Source organism: Dendronephthya gigantea, unplaced genomic scaffold (assembly GCF_004324835.1).
Source record: "Dendronephthya gigantea isolate DGI-Jeju-01 unplaced genomic scaffold, DenGig_1.0 000035F, whole genome shotgun sequence".
Taxonomy (NCBI): domain Eukaryota; kingdom Metazoa; phylum Cnidaria; class Anthozoa; order Malacalcyonacea; family Nephtheidae; genus Dendronephthya; species Dendronephthya gigantea.
The window spans coordinates 2,007,539-2,024,403 of NW_021163045.1; the positions used below are offsets into that span (position 1 = coordinate 2,007,539).

General features: G+C 37.5%; 2 protein-coding genes and 1 long non-coding RNA gene across 3 annotated transcripts; 1 reads left to right on the top strand and 2 right to left on the bottom strand.

Annotated features, from left to right (window-relative positions):
• Nucleotides 1–263: 263 nt before the first annotated feature.
• On the bottom strand, nt 264–5,498 carry LOC114525840 (cyclin-Y-like protein 1). The gene is made up of 11 exons (XM_028547286.1): nt 5,152–5,498; nt 4,952–5,005; nt 4,240–4,310; nt 4,063–4,166; nt 3,905–3,940; nt 3,724–3,778; nt 3,513–3,632; nt 2,527–2,641; nt 1,935–1,986; nt 1,472–1,634; nt 264–1,259 (listed from the first exon to the last, which is right to left on the bottom strand). Exons 1-11 carry the CDS (start codon nt 5,276–5,278, stop codon nt 1,143–1,145), a joined length of 1,014 nt encoding a protein of 337 aa, XP_028403087.1. The 5' UTR covers nt 5,279–5,498; the 3' UTR covers nt 264–1,142.
• A 462-nt stretch (nt 5,499–5,960) lies between these two features.
• Nucleotides 5,961–10,314, top strand: LOC114525802 (tetratricopeptide repeat protein 25-like). Its single transcript, XM_028547230.1, has 10 exons — nt 5,961–6,242; nt 6,582–6,713; nt 6,918–7,071; nt 7,238–7,302; nt 7,396–7,515; nt 7,641–7,698; nt 7,865–8,282; nt 8,764–9,047; nt 9,698–9,832; nt 9,934–10,314. Exons 1-10 carry the CDS (start codon nt 6,120–6,122, stop codon nt 10,182–10,184), a joined length of 1,740 nt encoding a protein of 579 aa, XP_028403031.1. The 5' UTR covers nt 5,961–6,119; the 3' UTR covers nt 10,185–10,314.
• Nucleotides 10,315–11,722: 1,408 nt separating this feature from the next.
• On the bottom strand, nt 11,723–16,157 carry LOC114525690. Its single transcript, XR_003687241.1, has 3 exons — nt 15,649–16,157; nt 15,139–15,361; nt 11,723–12,538 (listed from the first exon to the last, which is right to left on the bottom strand). It is a non-coding gene; the product is annotated as an uncharacterized LOC114525690 (long non-coding RNA).
• Between the last annotated feature and the right edge of the window lie 708 nt (nt 16,158–16,865).

Consider the following 16,865-nt stretch of genomic DNA (forward strand, 5'->3'; position numbering starts at 1 on the left):
CTTGCTTAAGTTCACTAATATATGATGTATTACGGCAACCTGAATACATGTATACATTCAGGCGCAGCGTTAATTGAAAAAGGGGTATGAGATAGGCGCAAATGATGTTTCAAAGATATTGTTCATTCTTAATTTCTTTCATGTAAAGTCCCCTTCATACTAAGGAGATAACCGCCTTTATTCATTTTGCCATGCTGTTCCATAGCATCTTTTAATTAATTTTTAACAAATCCACGTTAACTTCCTCCGTTCCTTGAGTCGATTCTCATTCCGCAGGAGCAAAAATCACTTGCTTGTCTTGGTGTAATAAATAGCGTTTACATATGGGGCAGATAACATAATCTGCGAGAAAGCATTCAATGCAAGCAGATATTCTATCTTCTTAGGGTTTTGGCCATGCATGACAATAGGACGTGTTCCCTTATTATGTATCACACCAACCAATTTTAGCGCATCCAATTCTTTTCCAGTGTACGGAATATAGACTATTGACTTAGGTAGCAAATCAATTGAAGTCAATGCCGTCCTGCTTTATCAATAATTATGTAATTCCATACATCAGAAGTACATTGGATCCGATAAAATTGGATTTTGTGCTATTGAGATATAGGTCGAAATAAGTTACTTCAGAACGGTTCAGAAATACAGAACTCAACCTAGAGTTTATTTTCATTTTATTTTCATGATGTACTGTGACTTCTCACAGCTATAATGCCACTAATAATTAGGGACATATTTTGTTGAAAAAATTTTCAGTTATTACAATGTCTTAAAGCGTTTTTCTCGCGTGTATTCACACAGTAAAATATTAAAACTATCTCCTGAGACCAATTTGGTAAGCTTGTTGCAGCCAGCAAGCACATTATACCCATATTATATTATATCTCATACGAAAACCGTGCTAAAACTCTTCAGGTTCAGCTCGCGGGTTAGCGAAGTCGGTCATTTTCATTTCTTTGAATTACCGTATAATATACCTTGATATATGTAACAAGATTTGAAATTTATGACTATGCTCTTAAATTTATCCACCGACTAAGCTAACACGGTCTCATCCGACGCGCTACGATTCAAGGCCTCTCGGGTCCACCTTCGCAGGCGACCGTTTACGAGTACGAGCCGAATACTGTGCACAATCAGTGTCATGACAGTATGGCCATGCTAGATCGTTTCGACGTCATTGCATCGAGACTTGAAGTTCTTTTTAGATTTGGTAAAGACAAGTCTGTTAGGTTGTTGTCACAGATACTTGAAATTGCCTGAAATAAAAATGAATGGGTTACCAAACTCGCTAGTGAACACACACTGACACAGCCATGTTCTCCTAAGGGCTAAGGTTAAAAAGTAGAAACATAGTTTTTAAGCCTTATACATGCGGAGTTTCTAAGCTTAGGCTCCATGCTCTCTTAAGTTAAACAACTTTGCGTTTCCCAAAGGAATGAAACATATCAGAAGATAGAAAACAATTCACCTCGAGTTTTTTCGCTCTTTCTCTACTCAATGGCTCCAGTGGAAAAGCCAGTTCGTTTTCCTCAGCCAACGACCTTAGATCAAAATAGTATTTCGCATACACGCTTGAAGGCACGTTGATATTGAACTGAAGAAATTCCAAAAACGATCTTTCTAATTCATTCCTAAGAACATAGAAATCATTGATGTCACGAACGCTTATTCCTCGACAATAGCTTCAACTCAGAAAAGTTATCATCAAAGACAAAGGCAAAGCTGAATCCGGGGAAAAAAGTTTTTGTCTTCGAGGTTCTCGGTCGGAACCATTGCCAGCAATATGGGTTGAAGCTTTCTTCCCCCTTCAGCCTTCAATGCAATTCTTTGGATCAATTTTCTGATTGAAAACAACTTGTTTGCAATGCAGTAGATACGGGATAGGTGAATGCAAAAACCATTAAGACAGTTACATAAAATAACACACTTACATATCTTCGACTGTTATATCTTTTAGTATTTGACAATAGTCCACATTCCAAACTAGAAGAGAGATAATTCAATTAATTCACTTCACTATAAGACCTTGAAATATGAGAATGATAGTCGGTAAAAGTTCCAAAGCTTTTTCGCATGATAATAGTGCAAAGACTCAGGTGTATATATGAAATGAATATTGTGATGAATACTCTGAGTAGCAACGTCAACATCACAAGATTAATTTCTCGTTAACTTTTCGGCGTCCTTTACAAACGTGAATCACTGATTCTCGAGATATTATTCAGTCCACTTAAGGCCCGTTTAAACAGACCCAACAATGTTGGCACAATATCAGGCAACTTTGACAAAACGTCTTGACGAACTGTTTATTTCTTAAGGGTTTTTTGAATACTCAATAAGATTCATCCAAGTTGAAATCCTAGCCTTTAGGATTGAAGTGACACAGGTTATATGAAATAACGTTATTTGAAAATTGTTGGATGATGTTAGATCAACAATGTTGGTTCCGTTGGAACAGGGCTTTGGACTCGAAGACATGTTAAACCTAGAATTTACTGGGCAACCAGCCCGAAAGAAATTTACCGGCTTGATCATCCCAAACTTTTGAAGAAAGTAATATAGCACCAAGAACTATCCTTTTCCAGTTTCCTGGATATATATCAATCTCAGCGTATGTTAGTAATCTCTCCAAGTATATCTAGAATGAACAATATAGAATAAACAATAAAACAATCTTTGTTTCTATTCACTTGTTTCTACTTGTAGTTTCACTTCACCTTTTATTTGAAGAGCAGTTTAGAAGTGATGAAGATATCCAATGTGGTAGCAGATAAGATGAAGAATAAAGAGATGAGATGGTGTGAGGTGGTAGACATCTCAGGAAAGACGAGGGAAGCAAGGTTTAGATGATAAGGATGCAGAACAGATAAAGGAGAGGTAGTCAGAGATACCATGAGATGAAGTAGTTAAGAGGTGGTGAACATTGCATAGATGATAAAGGAAGCAAGGTTGATATGGTATAGTCACATTAGAAGAGTTGGTCAGAAGTGATGAATGAAGAGATTGGAAGAAGATTAGAAGAAGATTAGAGATGGTAGACGTCACAAAGAAGATGATAGAGTGATGTTGAGATTAGTCATATGATAGAAGAGCAGGGCAGGGATATTGGGTAAAGGAATCAGAAGAAGATTAGAGGTGTGAAATATTGTAGAGAAGGTAATGGGAGGGAGGGAAAGTTGACAAGGGCAAGCAATGAGAATAGATGAAAGAGAGCTCATCACAGACATTTGAAGAGACACGAAGATGCAAGGTGGTAATTATGGAGATTCAGAAGCTATGCTAGGATCATATGGACAAGTAATAAGCCGAAATGAAGGAGAACTGGTAAATGATGTATAATGAAAAGATAAGATGTGACATGGTGGACACATACATGGTGGTATATGAATGGTCATACATCATGTGGGTGCATGATGAGGGATGAAGGAGAGTTGATCAGACACATTCCATTGACCATCACAAAGTACAAAGAATAATAATTAAAATCACAGCATTATTCTGTGTCCTACCAATGTTATTATTGCACATTCTGCAGTTAATTGTGCAGCATGGAACAGTGTTTTTATAAATTTATAAATCTGTCTTTGTGTTGGGTCCACCACATCATAATCATCTGTTACATATTCCCGCTGAAATAGAGACCTGTAGTTCAGCACTTAGAAAGAGCGAGTATTCAATGAATAGTCCAAAAGATTAACATAAATCTAAGGTCTGGCATACCGTTAATGGATGTCGTTTTTCATCAAAAATATCAAGTGTTCTAGTTTCCGCATCCCTAAAGAAGCAATGACAAAAACATTGAGTATCATATTACACGTTTCTCAGAATAAAAAGGGTTCTCAACAATTTGTATTTTCAAGTCAGTATATAAATCAGAAAATGTACCATATCATCCTCTTACCTGTATTTTATTAGAAAATAGACTGCAACAGAGACACTTGAAAAAAAAACACACACACAAACATTAGTTCAATATTGCATTCAAAGATATCCTGATGGCATTCTGATGGCATTCATGGAATAGTGTATAATATTGTTAGTAAGCAATACAATCCTCACCATTTAACCATTGATTTCAAATTAGGCTGACTAACTGTGCTATCATCAAGGAAAATTGTTGAACATGAGCTGCACTTTTTTGAAAGTCTTGGATTATAATATACCTAAAAAGTAAAGTTTGTGAGTGCAAAGTTTTTCAATATTTGGTTCTATTTAGATGCTTTTGAGATTACATACTTCACCATTCTGCTTCCGACGAAGATCAACATTCATGGAAATTGCCCGTTTTCCACGTAAATATCCCCTCCCTAGTGAAAAACCATAGCACAGTTACTGGATAGACACCTGTTTATGATAGACATCTCTCTAAGACAGAAAGCATTTCAAGACCGATATTTCTAACAAAGGCAGATGTCTTCCTCAGAGAGGCAATTATGTCTTTCTAACACAGACCTCTTTCTAATACAGACTTCTGTAATTTAAATTATGTCAGACAAGGCACCCCTCAAAAGACAGACAAATCTTTTTAAGACAGATTTCTTTAAGTATAACATATATTGTTATACAGTAGTGAATACTGAGACAAAACCAACAGTCCATTTAGAGTTGCACACACACACAAACATAATTAAATTAATATGTCATTGTATGACACAGACAATGATGAATTAACTCGACTCCAGTTAGTGATTGGATAAATGCAATTAACAAACAGTATGAACTATATATATGTGTCAAACATAAGAGAAGAAAGGACGGAAATACACTTTAAATAACTTCTCAATCTACTGTGTAATGTACTCATACATGCTGATTAGGGCAGCCATAATTTACAGGCAATTTAATTAGCTACAAAGCAGGTAGACAAATTAATAAAAAACCCAATCAACTTCAAAGTAAGTGTATTTCAATTCCTAATGTGTAATATTTGTATGATATATAAACTCACCTAAAAATTTTATAGACCTTTGCATAAATAACGTTCCTTGGTGGTTGCTCAGATCTTGAAAAAAATGCATTAATGCTTTATAGCTATGTGTAGCCGGCCCTGTTTCCTGCACTTAAAAACAGGCTATTGTATGACAACACCAACCATAGAAGCATTATATAAATTCGAATGTGAAGGCCACAAAATAAGCGATAACCACCCTTCTCGCTCGCTGATGTGGGGTAAATCTAGGTTACTTGCATCGCCACGTTTCGGTGAGTAAATAGCGTTTCTATCAAAGTTATGATCGCTGGCAGAATGAGGCATACAACATGTCATATTACCCATATTCTAAAGTGGCACAGTGCAATGCCGATCCTTAAGTCGGTTTTTTCCTCTCTTGTTTGATCAGTCATGAACTCTAAACCAATATGTAGACGCTTCTCTCTTTGACTTCATTTCTCGCCAACGTAAACAAAGATATATCGTGTATTAGATAGTGTCTGTTGCGTTTCAAATCAATAGTCAATACATAATTACATATTTCCAGATTCTTAATCTTTTATCATTTAACATTTGCTCTGCAAGATTTGTTTCTTTCATATAACCTCATCGCTGATTGGTCCAAATGGACCATGACGTTTTATGAGTAACGAAATTCTATATTTCCCCCGGGAATGTTTGTTTGTGCATTCGTAGGTCCTTCATTTTGTTCAGGTCCAGGGGGGTATAAACGTTGGTGGGCACAAAATATAAGAGAAAATCTGTTATTATGGCAATTTAATATTTATTTTTAACGTATATCTGCTTATTCATGTCCCCGTTGTTATTAGTTGGAAGTAAACTACTCCAGAATGATAGTTTTATCTTGAAGCAAAGGTACATACACTTTGTACAGTAATTTGTACAGTAATTTGAACTTAAATTAGATAATGTTGTCAGAATGTTGTTCCTAGCTTGTAAAACTATTGCAAAAATGTTGCAATATCCTTAGAAAATTGTTACAAAATCGCTTTTTTTCTACAATTAGAGACGCCCGCAATTTGAGTGACCAGCAATCTTGAATACAATGTTTCCATGGTAACAAGCACGTATCACCAAGAAATCAAAAATATTTGAAAGGCAAGAAACTCTGCCATTTTTAGAGCCAAATTTTAATAAAATTTAGTGTTTTTTTCGCGTTTAAATTATGTACGACGATGACGAAGAGCAAGAAGAAGGGCCAAAGAGCTCGTTCACAACATATTTAGCTGAAGGAGATGTTTTATTTAAACAGGGCGAGTTCAAGAAAGCGCTGGATAGCTATAATTTGGTTTGTATTTTTTGTATAAATGTCCTCAAAAAGCCCGTCCTTAGTATTATATAAACTAACAGATAGTATAAGCTGGATGGGAAGGCTTTTTTGACCATTAATATGAGAAATTTTACCATTTATGCCCACTAAATATTTTTGTTAAAAATAAATCAATGTATTGTAAAACAGTGAAAAGGTATTTGATATTTTGTAAATTGATAATGATTTAGCTTGACCATATCTGCTCTTCTTTTGTGGTCAGCTAGGCTTAAATTCTATGTTATACCAAGAATGAATTGGCATTTTGAATACAGTATTAGAAATCAAGAGTTAAATTTTGTGTTGTTTTATTACCAGGCTTTGGAACTGAAACCAACGGAGAAGTTTGCGCTGGTTGCAAGATCTAGGTGCCATCTTCAGCTTGGAGACACCGAATCTGCATTGAAAGATGCAGAAACTGCGCTGGAAGATGATAAAGAGTTTATCCGGGTAACCAACTCAGATTTCTTACACTGCAGTGTTGGACATAAATCTTGCATCTAAGTAGCTTGCTTTGTGTGCATGCTACTCAGAAGTATAATATAACACCTCCATGTATATTTCCATCCTCACTTGCACTTTTAGAACACTTCAGTGGACTTTCAGTTTGTAAAAGGAGTCTAATGATTATATATAATAATATATATTTTTCAGGCATTGTATCAAAAAGCTGAAGCACTTTACTCCATGGGAGATTTTGAACATGCCTTGGTATTCTACCACCGTGGAAACAAGCTGAGACCAGAACAGCAGGAATTCAGGCTGGGGATACAGAAGGCTCAAGAAGCAATTGATAATAGCATTGGACGTAAGAAATATACCAAACTAACTTATTTATACTGGATGACGGTACTTCTCTTTCTAAAGGTCCAGTAGGGATCCTTTATTGGGATTCAAAACAAATTTTTCATACATGTAAAGGGTGATACATATAACCTTTCAACCAAATCTCATTCCATGTTTAATTATGGTAGGTGCAGCTAAGATTAAGTTGGAGAACAAAGGAGATCTGTCATTTTTTGCGAAACAGGATGAGGTGGTAAGTACAGTACAATCATATATTATATTAGCAACATTTGTAGTCTTGCTATGTTTTGTATTTTCTCAATTGTTTTTTCTCCTGTCATTGAAGAAAAAGCCAAAAGGATACACAAAGCCAAAAGCTAACATGAACAGAGGTCAACAGCAACCACAGGCGAATAGAGGAAAAAATACCAAACCTCCACCATCTTCAACAAAGACTGTTAAACAGGTGGGAAATTTTCTGTTGTATTTTTAACATGCAAGTTCTCCAAAATTTTCTATAACTTCAAACTCAATCAAAAGTTTAATAATTGGTTGAATGAACTAATTTTTTTAATGGTTTGTCAAATTTAGCTGTTGGGCGAGCTCTACGCAGACAAGCAGTATCTTGAAAATTTGTTGAATGACAAAGGTACATTCCCTTTACATATCTCTCTTAAAAGAATCCTTTTTGCAACAATCATTTTGGTCATGAAATTCTTTTTGAAGCACCACAAAATTCTTAGTGGAGATATATTATACAATTACAAGCAGCTGTATTAAAACTATTCTCCATTTTTGTGATATCTACTATCTAGCTTTCGTCCAGGGTAACAACGATAGTACGATCTATGGCCTGGTTTCCAGTGGTATTGGCTACCTTGATTCACGCACGGAGTTCTGGCGTCAACAAAAACCGCTGTACGCAAGAAAGAAAGAGAAACCAGTACTGCAGAGGAATAAACCTAAACCCAAAACAGAAGATCCGACCGATTTCGTTGTTCGCTCCCTAGAAGAGATTGACCAGAAGTTGTCGGATGGTGATGAGTTGGGCAGTTTGAAACAGGCGGAGAACACGCTGCGACAGGTCAAAAGCATGAATGATAAAGCAATACCGAACAAGCAAGAGGTGCTTGCTAACTTACATTCTTGTATTGGAAACGCCATGTTAGAGATGGACGATCCAGCAAAAGCTTTGGAGAGTCACAAAAAGGATTTGAGCATTTCGAAAAAAATGTATGTAAAGTCTGATCGATTTTCTTTGAGTTTGGCTTCAAAGACTACCCTCCGAACTATATAGAATTGCAGCCGTAGTGACTGTCCGTAGTTCTGACGGAAATCACACGATTTTTTTTCTCTCTTGTATCAGTGGGAAAGAAAGGGGTTTCTTGGATTTTTTAAACCCTTTTCATAAATATTCCTCCAGCAAAAACTCTTCTGTACTTATGGGATCTTATATTGTGGATGGGGGGGGAGTCTTCTCACCTCACATAGGCTGGTTAGAACTACACCCTCCAAAGAGGTCCACCACATTAAAATGCATATAAAGCGTTCTTAACTCAGCAAATTCTTAGACTAAGTGAAAAAGAGCATCTTGTGTGTCCACTAGACACTAGAGTGTGTAAAGGTCGAGTTTGGGAAAAAAAACATCTGTCCATAGGGAGTACGTTGGTGTTAAATACTCATTAGATCTCATATCCTCTCTTGTTTCCCATAGCGAAAGTAAGGACGGGATATCCCGTGCTTTGGATAACATCGGGCGGTGCCATGCAAGGCTTGGTCAATACGCACAGGCGATTGACAGTTGGATAGAAAAGCTGCCGTTGAGTAAAACACCTCTGGAGACCACGTGGTTGCATCATGAGATCGGGCGTTGCTATCTTGAGCAGAAGAACTACCAGGAAGCATTAGAGTGTGGTCAGCGGTCTCTCGTGTCAGCACAACAGGCCACGGAGAAAGTATGGGAACTGAATGCAACTGTTCTCATCGCGCAGTCCCAAGGTAGGTCCGTTGCGTTGTGTGTCTTAGACAACTAGCTATTATAAAGTCGATTAGAGGACTCGTTAGAAAGAGAGTTTCTAGATTTCTATAAACAAGAGATTCAAGCCCGAGGTATATGATATCAGATTTGTTTTTCGGCAATTGGCCGAAGCGATTTAAAGATTATTAATTATGTAGATATGCAGATACTATATATATTTTTATGTGAAGTTCGCAGAGTTATAGATAGCATGAATCAGAATCAGCAAATGGTTGCATGAACCAGCTTGCAGTAGAAGCACAAACCGGCTAAGAATGGTAGCATGAACCAGGTAGCAAATTATAGCTACCATGAACCAGATAGCAAATGGTTGCATGAACCAGCTTACAATGGAGGCGCGAATGGTAGCATAAACTAGGTAGCAAATGGTAGTAGCTACCATAAACCAGATAGCGATTGTAGCGAGAACCAGATCAACCAGGTAGTAAAAATGGCGTAAACCAGCTTACAGAAGGTAGATACCGTGAAACAGCTGTAGAGCATGAGCCCAGATCATCAGAAACGAGAATGGAGACAGTCTTTTGTGAACTTTTATTCAGCAAATCGGCGAGAATTTTTATTGGAATTTTTTTTAAATTTTAATGTGCGTTCATCACTGTTGTTTTGTCAGTCAAATTGGGTGAGTTAGAGGTGGCCCTCAGCTCGTTCCAAGATGCTCACAAGATCGCGGAGGGTTTGGATGACGACGCAGCAGAGATTGCCATCGCGAAGGCAATCGACGATGTTCAGAACAGAATAGATAAAGGTACTTTGAGCTCTTTCATTTTTGAAATATTTTTAGTTATTTTGCTTTTGGATTTCATGCACAATATACAGAATATACTGACCCAATATACTGTTGTTCAGGTATAGTCGAGGACAACACGACCACCACGCAGGATGGTCCCGAGGAAAGTCGCGCTTATTTTGACAATGAAGAGAGGGAAAGTGAGAACCCCACAGGAACTAGCGGTGAACAGCAGGATGGTCCTCAACGTGAGAATGATAATGTAAATACTGATGAGGACACCGCTGAGCAAACAATCGACGACTCCGATGGTAAAAAAGCAAATGAAAGCGAGGCTACGTATACTGAAGAAACGACGACATCGTCGTGAATTAACTCCTTGCCAATGAAGTGTAATTAGTGCATTATATGAATTGAAATTTCAATGCTTTTTCCCTATTGTTGCTACTCTATTAAACTGTAAAAAATGGTGTTTAAATGTTTGTGTAAATAAAGTTTTACCAGCCAGAATTTCCCAATATGATAATGGTTATTCCTCGCACATCCTCAAATTGTACAGAGCACTGAAATCTGCATGGTGGTGACTGTCAAGTATCCTATTTCACTTTGCGACTGTGACCGCACATGGTAATTGCATAAAAACATGCGGTGGATGAAACAGACGACTTTTCGATTGTGTTACGTTTTGGAGAAGAGGCAGCTGAGATCTTTAAAGATAACATCATCATTCGTGATCAATCATGATTGTAGTGGCCTGGTATGTTATGAAAGCTCAAGGAAGTAGCCAGGTGTAAATTACATGAAAACCATTAAGATGGATAAGCAGTTTATCTCTGGCCCTAGGAGAACAAGTCATAACTCAACATTTTCGCATCTGATCAAGTACTTGTTGTGACGAGAAAAGATTGCATTAACGAGCACTTCTGATCATCTCTATTCATCGCCGAACCGTGAGATCTGAGAGGCCAACACGAAAGCTGCTTCTGCGTTTATCTTTGCTTCGAGGAGGCAAGTCAAAACTTGTCGGCTGTTGTTTTGACGAGAAAATATCGTATTAACATCTTGTTCTGTTCGTTTCGGCGTTCAATACATTCTTGTTTATATGAAACTCGAGGCGCCCCACGGCACTTCTACTTCCCAAGATTTCGTCCTGATAAGCCAAACCTCTTGATAACTTTACAAAAAAAGGCGTTTGTATCCGTGTGATAGAAGCTCTTTGAAAAATATTACTTCCGAAAAATTACTGTTGTTACTGTTTCTTGGTCGAAATTTTTCTGCCCAGTGAATCATGGAGTTAGGCAAGGTCAGCTTTTGAGTTTTCTCGTGTTAAACGATGTGAAAAGCGATCCTTTACTGGCGGGGTTTTTGCTTCATCTCGTTTGTCAGGACTCAAGTCAAGAACTAAGAAGACAAGGTTCTGGAACATCAGCATCAAAAATGATAAGCCAAGATCAAGATGATGGTCTGACGGACATCCTGAGTATATGGTTACCTACGCTGTCTTCTTCGTCATCTTTGTCAAAACAACACGAATTTTGACGCCGTAATCGGGTCTTTTAAAACAAACAATCTTGAAATCTGCGCTTGGAAAGGAAATACGATTTCTTGGTTGAACTTGCCCTCGCAAGTAGCAATGTCGATGAAAGGGAATCGGTCTTTCTCATGCAAGTTCAAATCTGCCGTCATTTATGGCAAACAATGCCCTTGGGTGCTGTGCAGTTACACTGTTATGATCTGTGTTGAACTATGGCAAAAAACAAATTGTCTGACAACAAATATCTCAGATATATGAACGATATATGAACCGTGCGCGCCCTGCCAAGTAGATTAGATTGTCTCACGATATCAACATTATGCACGCGACGTGTGCATACGCCTAGTTCAAACAATAGTCCCTTTGATTTCTCAATTGAATTTATTTTACATTTTCCACGTAAATCCCTGGTCAATATTACTTATATTTATATAGTTATAGTACATCTGAATCGTTAGTTAGATGAAACAGAGTAATTTCTCGGAAAACTATACATGGTATTCTTTATTTCATAGCCTTTGGCTATATTTAGTGAGTGGACCCCCGGGTGAACTATTTACACGCGACTGGAAATGAACCATCCATCTTTAAATTTCCATATTATTCCATGCTTATTTCTGTTTAATAACTGCATAGGTTGAGTATACATTGGTCGCTTCAGTGAAAGACTGTTATTAGAATGACAAAATTATAACTTTCATATAACTTATTTATCTTGACTTATATTGAGGAGCCCGTTCTACAAAACTCGTAGACGATTGAAAAGCAAATACAGATAATATTTAGTACATAATATTTAGGTCAACTTCTTTACAAGAATGTGACTGACTTCACCGCTCAAGCCTACGGGCTTTGTATAACCTTACTCTAGAGGAGCACATACATTAGTAACTTCTGGACATCATTAGTTTTTTACTACCATAAATTGACCAGCGCGTGCAGACACAACGCCTCACTCTCTCCGCGACTTCGTTTACAATTCAAATTGAGTTCACGCAACAGGTCGATGCATCGTACAGAATATCTTTTTATTTTCAAGAAAGTATTTGTCCCCAACACAGAACCGATGATGGCAGCGATAGCATGCAAAACAGTCCAGATGATATACCAAGTCCTGTACCCGCATCACCATTTCAAACGCTGGGATTGTCTTCTCGCACGCAGGACAGAAACCAGTCCGACCAAAAAGCCTGAAAATAAGGAAAGTAGTTTCACATAAGACACGTTCGTTTGTATAGTATCCACATTTCGAATATAACGAAAAAAGCTCGATTCATAAGCGGGAGTCTAATTAATCTTGATCAAACAGGAAAGTCGTTTCTCTGTTTCATGTGCAATCGAACTCTGTTCCAACTGTTGTATGTTCTTAAACTTATATATGTGGATTATTTGTTTTGTTGAAGAATGTGATTTCATAATGCATAGGCTGTTGCTGCACCTTGCTTTTGAGTTATGTCGTATATTATTGTGTTTTACATCTGCAATAAAGTTGCAGCTGTGTTCCTTTCTTTCTTGTTGCAGTTTTTGCCTGTAACCTAGTCGCTTTGTACTTTCGCTCGTATCTCGAAAACTGATCATGTTGTATTGGTTTCAAAATATAAAGAACAATCCCTCTTATGTCATAAAGCTTTGGTTCGCGCGACGTTTGACGTTAAACTCGCTTATTATTAAGAAATTAGGAAATATTGGTGAATAAAATAACCATCACATATAGTTCTGACTGCCTTAGACGGCTGGTCAAATTGCTAAACGAATTAAAGATATATAAGGCGTATAGGAACTGAGGATCGAGTGACCAAGCAGATTCTCAAAATATTTCGGTCAAAATCTTCCTTTCCTTCGAAAAAGAGATAAAATTTTAATCTCACCGGTTTGTTTGACCATAACATGGTAGCCATTCCAGATTGCTAATGGTAATTTATGCCCATCGGGGAAATAATGTTTAAGCTATTTTCCCACAAGTGTTATAGAAAAATTTCTAAGTATGCTAAAAAGATGTTGAGCTATTTGGGCGGGACCTTCTAAGACTAAGCTCAATCCAGGAATCTCGTTAATATGCTAACCTTTCATCTGGTGAACTTTTCATCTGTTTGTAATTATCGCGAGTTTTACTTCGACTTGTTGACGGATTGCGGAAAAAAATTTCATTTCAAATGACACAGGTCGATTGCTATCTTATAATAACGTATTTGGTTTTCACAGCAATTTGCCAATAGCAGAACCTCTCGTAATATACACACCCACAATACGTACTTCCAGTGCACACATTTCCTCATTTAAATCGGTATTAATTTAACAACGATAATGTCAAATAGCACGTACGTACTTCAGACGAACAGCTGCGTAATCGCCTTGTTCAATACTCGAATTGCTTTTCTGCGCTTAATGGTTTGAAAATAAACTTTGTTATTATAAGTAATCGTATAGGCTTATAGCCGAAATGACGTTGTATCATTAGTATTTTCGAATAGTTCTACTGAAGTGCTGTTGTGATCGTCCGCTCGCAATGCAAAACATACGCAATTATATTCGTGTATGTCCTAACCACTTTAAAAGTAGTGAACATTAAAAAATGAAACAATCAAATAACTTTCATTGAGATATTTGGGTAATGTCTGAAATCTTTATTCTTCAATATGAACCACTTTAAAATGATGACAATTTAGGGCAACGCATCGTATGCTAATTAGCTTAAATCTCTTCCAGCTCGCGAATTGGCCACATGTTGAAATAATTTTACTGTCTATCGAAGTTTTAATTATATGTTTTACTTGTATTGCATAATTCTTTACAACAAATAGGTTTGTATCATCAAATACTTATAAGCATCCCCTCGTGTGTTGATAAGCTTAAATATATTGCATCGCATTCAATTTTTTTAAAGTACATTTTGAGGTACGCGTATTATGCTAATGATATTTTTTATTATATCCATATTTGCCTACATACTGCAAATCCGGGCTAGATTAGGCTAGATTTTAGCTTTGTGACATTCTATAGTGTTGGCCGTGTCAATTCGTTGCCAAAATAAGTACGTGATTTATTATTAATCTGGGCTAGCTCTCTCTATCAAATATTTCATCAATGCGAATTTCCGCAATTTAATCCACCCTTGAAACACAAAATGAGGAAACCACTGATCTTTGCTGTCGGAAAATATTTAGCGATGTATTTCATTAAAGCATTCTTTCATTGGTCTCGTATAATCCATTGAAACGACAATAAACATGATAAAACGCGTTATTGATTTGATGAAGATTGAGTCAATTGAGTCGATTTTCCATCATGTGTTTTCAGTTAAAATTTCTTATGGATTTTAATGTATATTCCACTCAAAATAGCATCGAACGTAACCCAATATCACGCGCATCTTCCTTGTGAAGTATCGTTAGTCAAAATTACCAAAATTGTGTTGTATTTTTAACTAAGTTGAGTAAATCCTATCTGACTGATAGCGTTGCTATAATCACTAATCAGTGTATTAAATAATAAACCTAGACTATCTATTGCATTTTATCGTATCGTTTCAAGCAGATCCCTTTTGATATACTATATCCTAGAACTATCATTTCGTGGATTCCAAAACACAGAGCTATTGAGACTACTTTGGATGGCATATAAAAAAGGCTGTAGATTATTCGCGAGATTACCAAATATGCACTGTATACTTCTATTCAAGTTACCATAGATGTGTATTTACGCTTGATATAAATATAGATTGCGAGTATTCTACATCATATGACAATAGATTACAGCAATACGTGTCCCCGTGATCATATCGAAAGCCTACCTCAGATAATCTCGCTTACACAGGATCAAGTTTGCTTTCGTGTAAAGAGTTGCGCCAACTTCGCCCAAGCGACAATCGCAGCACGCGCATTTGAGGCAGTCCTCGTGCCAGACCCGATCGATGGCTTTCAGCAGAAAACGATCCTCGATGCTTTTCTTGCATCCTGCGCAAAGTGGCCGGGGCATTCCTTGATTGCTGGCAGTTAGCATCTTACTGTGAAGTCCTTAAACATCAAACAAACACAACGAGAGGAAAATCGTTCATATATACGACATTATTACTGAAAATATTTGTTTAAAGGGTGTACGTTTACAGTGTACACACAGCGCGCGGATTGTTGGCGTTCGGGGAATGTCAATTGTCGAGCGCGAATATTTTCAATTGGTACATTCATAATCGGACGATGTCTCATTCAAATATCGCTGATGTGCATTGCAAATGGACCCGTTTACAAAAACCAGAGTGTTTTTCCCGCACAAATATACTTACATAGATTCGAACTATCCATACCTTGTTGTAAGTTGGGATTCATCTCTTATGGTCTGTTAACTAATCCGCCTTCGGATTTTTGCATGAGCAATAGATTGCGCACGCCTGAACTGATTTCACCAATTTTCGTGGACCACACAACTGGTCGGTGAACGGCCTCGTTTTGGTGGAAATCTCGGGAAAACCTTTTTGTCAAACGAACATTCACGGCAGCACCTTGGAGCACGACACTCAATTACTGCATATATATGTTTGACCTTACTTCAACGGTCTTGTCTTGCTCAATTGCTCGTGTTACAGGCGAGGTCTTGGCAATAAAGATTGATGACCAAATCACTGTTTATTTCCAACTGAAACCCTTCAACTGATCCGCGCAAATAACAAGCACCTGTCCGAGTGACAATCGCCGGATTAGCGGATTGGATCTATTGCGCGCATCCAGTTACGCGCTCCGTGCCGCTTCTAGATGTAGTTTTGCGCGGGGTCGTCAAAAATCCGAACGCAAACATTACGCGCACGTCACAAATTGCGGCGTTCTAATTTCCATTAGAATTCGCTTAAAACTTAGTCACGGAGACTGGGAGAAATTAAATTAGGAAAATTTCAAAGTAACCTGACTCTATTGAACACTAAGTGCACTTAAGGTGACAATTATTTCACATGAAGATTTCATTTAATTGAATAAAGATCTTGTTAAAAGCCTCTCATGATTGATATATACCATACAGAAATATCTGCCTAAACATTATCTATCGCGATATATTCCAATGTCATGTATTCCCGCAGTAGGAACTAAGTGTGGTTGGTGCGTTCCTTTGTGTGAGGCAGTCATCTTTGCGCGTTTACCCTAAGCAAAGCTACCTTGTGAAGGCAAGATAGTTTGCGAAGTTCATATCAATCTATTGAGTAAATGATACACTGGGTTGATTGGGGATCATTTGTGTATTGTTAGTGAGTTCATTTGGATAAGAGTTGATAGTGATAGCAGATGCTAAAGTAGCTTCATCAAGTCTTCGCATCAAGTCTCATCAGCGCACAAATCAATGGACCATACTGCTCAAGTCCATTCTTTGAGCGCCCACTCTTGAACGAGAAATCATATCATTGAGTACTAGTTCCTGCCAGACACCTTTCACCGCCGCACCCAAGACTCGACTCCTTGCAATAAGATGTGTTTTCGTGACACGGTGACAGTTTCGTCTTCAAAGCTCTAAAGTTGAAAGACTTTCCTGGTTTGA